General features: G+C 33.1%; 1 protein-coding gene across 1 annotated transcript; it reads left to right on the forward strand.

The window, feature by feature from the left end:
* The first annotated feature begins 1049 nt into the window (after nt 1–1049).
* Nucleotides 1050–3522, forward strand: LOC116187190 (germin-like protein subfamily 1 member 14). Its single transcript, XM_031515820.1, has 2 exons — nt 1050–1250; nt 2777–3522. The coding sequence occupies exons 1-2, from the start codon at nt 1136–1138 to the stop codon at nt 3331–3333; spliced, it is 672 nt and encodes a 223-aa protein (XP_031371680.1). The 5' UTR covers nt 1050–1135; the 3' UTR covers nt 3334–3522.
* Nucleotides 3523–3759: the final 237 nt, after the last annotated feature.

Raw genomic sequence — 3759 nt, forward strand, 5'->3', positions numbered from 1 at the left:
ATTCAATTTTTCGAATAGGACATCCGGAAAATAATCTAAGACCACCATTATGTTCAAGAAAATTCGAAAATCGATGTGATGCAGAGAAATATTTTTTGTTCCCAAGTATCGTCTCGAATTTGAAAATCGCAATTAAAGACGTTAGCCTGAAATTCTCGTCTTTTCAATCGGATATCCGAAAAAATGATCTAGGAATACCGTTGTGTTTAGAAAATCAAACTTTAATGCATGTAAAGCCCGAAAACGTCCCATAGAGTATTTTTTTGAAAATCTAATATTAAAGTTAAATTAAAGAAATGCCCCGATTTCAAAGGTAGTGAGTGTCGATAAATGAAGAATGTGATCGGGCACACCCTAATGATTCTCGAGTACCGGTGGACCAAAACGGGGTGCTGATAGCATGGATAAGTAAAAGAAAAAATACAAAGAAAATAAATGAAAAGAAGTTAGAAAAAAATAAAGAGTTGACATGTGGCAATATGTGCAAGAGTTTTAGTTATACAAGATGATCTCTTTCTCGTTGAATGGAAAGAGTTGACTTTTGACCTCAAAAGTTTTGGATGTGATTTCAAATTTTTATATAAATCTTGGTCAAATTAATGATATGTAGCTTATTTCCGATGGATATAAAGTTATATATTATAAAAAGAGAACGAATAATTTGTCTAACTTTCAATTTTCATTTTGGCCCATAAAATTTAGGTTATAATTTTTAACTATCATTTAATGGAGGATATTATTGTGATTTCATCACAATAACCACCCATTTCTCCCACTTTTCTCTCCCTCTCATTCAGACTAGACTCCATATACCTTGCATTCTTCTATATAACACGTGACTTTCTTATTTTGATTGGCCAAACAAAATTAGTGTTTTTCTTTTGGGTTGCGATCATGGAAGGAATCATCCATTACGTATGCGAATCAACAAAATCTGATTCCACACGTCACATATATAATTCTGGATGTTCTTTTTCGTTCAACTGGTCACGTGTGTATTGATCTGGTGAATGCCTCTCAGCTATCTATAAATAGGGCTTGCTATATGTGCTTCAATCCCTCACAGCCGAAGCTACTCTATCCAACAATAATTGCATACCTAGTTTTCTCCAATACATTTATATAACTTGGTCCAATGAAGCTCTTTGTAGTCCTTCTCGTGTGTGCTTTCGCGATCTCTAGCAGCTTTGCATCTGATCCTAGTCCACTTCAGGACATTTGTGTGGCTATAAGAGAGCCCAAAGATGCTGGTATTTCCATATCTATATCTATATTTTTACATTTCTGTGATATATATGTAAACTGGCATGATTCCCCGTACATGCATGGGTCTTTCGAGTCAAGTTACTACCATGCAGAATACAACATGGATACATAAATATAACTATTTTTGGGCTAGTTGATACATATATAACCATTTGGTTAGATAGAAGTATTGATACTTTTAAGCTTTCTGCAAGTTGTATCTATGAATTTCGCTTGATAAATTCGCCTCCATGAGAACAATATATGCTCCAAATTCATACTGTGACTGTTAGCATTCATTTATGACCCATTTTTGTCATGCACTTTCCTTTTACTTGAAAAAGATCTTGTGTATAACATATATACCGCGTGGAGTAGTGTCACAAGACACAAAAAATATTTTTATTTTTTTTTACAAAATTCTAAAAACCAAAAGGATTTGGTGATACTTATATTGGCTCATGATACCACTTGGCACATGTATTCATTATATACAACACTTTCTCCTTCTTACCTATCTTCTTTCCCCAATTTTTCTAGAATTTTCTAGAATATGCACGCCCAAAACGAGGATCATTCATTTTTTGATAAGAAAATAATATTTATTTGTATATCACCCAAAAGATAATATCTATCTATCTATATATATATATATATATATATATATATATATCTCACTAAAAAGAAAATATTTGTTTGTTTCTCACAATATTCAGAACTTTAGAACGTTATAGTATTTATATTTATATTACAACTATATGATCCATCGTTCTTTATTTTCACTTTTAAAATGCCTAATATCATGTAAACTTGATTACAGAGGTTTTATATTTTCTTTTTATCATTCATTAAAAATTGAATTAACAATAAATATTAAACTATTAAAGTACAAAAATAGTAACAATGATAACACCCAAGAAAGAATATTTGATTATCTCTCTTGATACCCAAAATTTTAGAAATTTGTAGTTTTTATATTACAATTATACAACTTTTGAATTGTTCAATTTTATTATTAAAATGCCTAGCTAATATAATAAAACGGAAATTACGAAGTTTTTTCTTTTTCTTTTATTATTCATTAAAAATAAATTATAAAATAATAGATTAAAATCTTAAGTAAAAGAAAAGCAAGGAATTTAATTTTAAATTGCCTAATGAAACAAACAGTCTTTTTTTTTAACCAGCGGAAATTGAACAAAGTATATAATGTGATAAATTAATTTATTAAAATAAAGCAAAATGAAAAAATAGTTGCAAGAGTATTTAAAAAATGCCATACTCTCTTTGGTAATCTTAAAAATGTACAATCTGATTTGTTGTTATAAAGAGAGAGAGAGAGAGATAGATAGATAGATAGATAGATTTTTATGGATATGACCATCTTTTTTACGTATAACGTATCCTACAATATGCATGTATATACTAGAACAAAGCTTCCATTTAATTCGAACTTGCCTGGAGGGAATGATGCATCCTTTTTGTGCACATATAATCATTACCAATGTTCTAATTTTCAATCTTTATGCAGTGTTTGTGAATGGAAAATTCTGCAAGAATCCGAATCTTACAGTCGCAGATGATTTCTTCTTCCAAGGGCTCAACGTTCCCCGAAATACTGATAATAAGGTCGGGTCCTTTATCACTGGTGTCGATGCTAACTTGATTTCGGGTCTCAACACTTTAGGGGTTTCTGTGGCCCGCGTCGACTTTGCCCCTTATGGCGTGAACCCACCCCACCTCCACCCTCATTCCTCTGAGGTCCTCATGTGCATGGAGGGTGAGCTCTATGTTGGGTTCGTCTTATCGAACGTGCTCGGAAACAGGTTCATCACCAAAGTTCTGAAGCCTGGGGACTTGTTTGTCTTCCCATTAGGGATGATTCACTTCCAGCTCAACATAGGGAAGACCCCGGCAGTCGCATTCGCAAGCTTTGGCAGCCAAAATCCAGGTTTTATAACAGTTGGTAATGCGGTGTTTGGAGCTAACCCACCAATTGACCCTGAGGTCTTGATCAAGGCATTCCCGTTGGACAAGAAAACTGTAGATTATCTCCAATCCCAGTTATGGTACAACAACCACAATTAAAACCAAATGAGAGAGTGAAAGAGTATATTGTTTATATAATTCATCAAATAAAACCGTATCGTTAAAATATATTCGATCTATGTTCTCGCAAGGTGGAAATCTTCAATATTTCTTGTATGTTTATGTATTATGGTGGAAGTGTGGTATATCTTTCTCAATAAAAACGATGTGTTTAACTTTCATTGATCATGTTATTTCTTCTATTTTAATTCCCCCAGATCGCTCTCTCTCTATCCCTCTCTCCCTCTCTCTCTCACATGAGTGGAAGGTTGAATCAATACCCAACCTCGAGACCAACCTCCCACTCGATCTCATTTTTTGACAGTGCAAGTTTCTTTGTACTGGCTCATCCATCCATATGAAAGGAGTGCAAGTTCCTTTATAAAGGAAAATTTCGACTTGGAAAATGAAATTCACAATTGAGAG

Source organism: Punica granatum, chromosome 8 (genome assembly GCF_007655135.1).
Source record: "Punica granatum isolate Tunisia-2019 chromosome 8, ASM765513v2, whole genome shotgun sequence".
Classification (NCBI taxonomy): domain Eukaryota; kingdom Viridiplantae; phylum Streptophyta; class Magnoliopsida; order Myrtales; family Lythraceae; genus Punica; species Punica granatum.

Bases quoted from the DNA above. Each gene is read 5' to 3' on its own strand.
- LOC116187190 (XM_031515820.1), top strand. From the start codon at position 1,136: ATGAAGCTCTTTGTAGTCCTTCTCGTGTGTGCTTTCGCGATCTCTAGC. The intron at 1,251-2,776 runs GTATTTCCATAT...ATCTTTATGCAG, and splicing joins AAGAGAGCCCAAAGATGCTG to TGTTTGTGAATGGAAAATTC.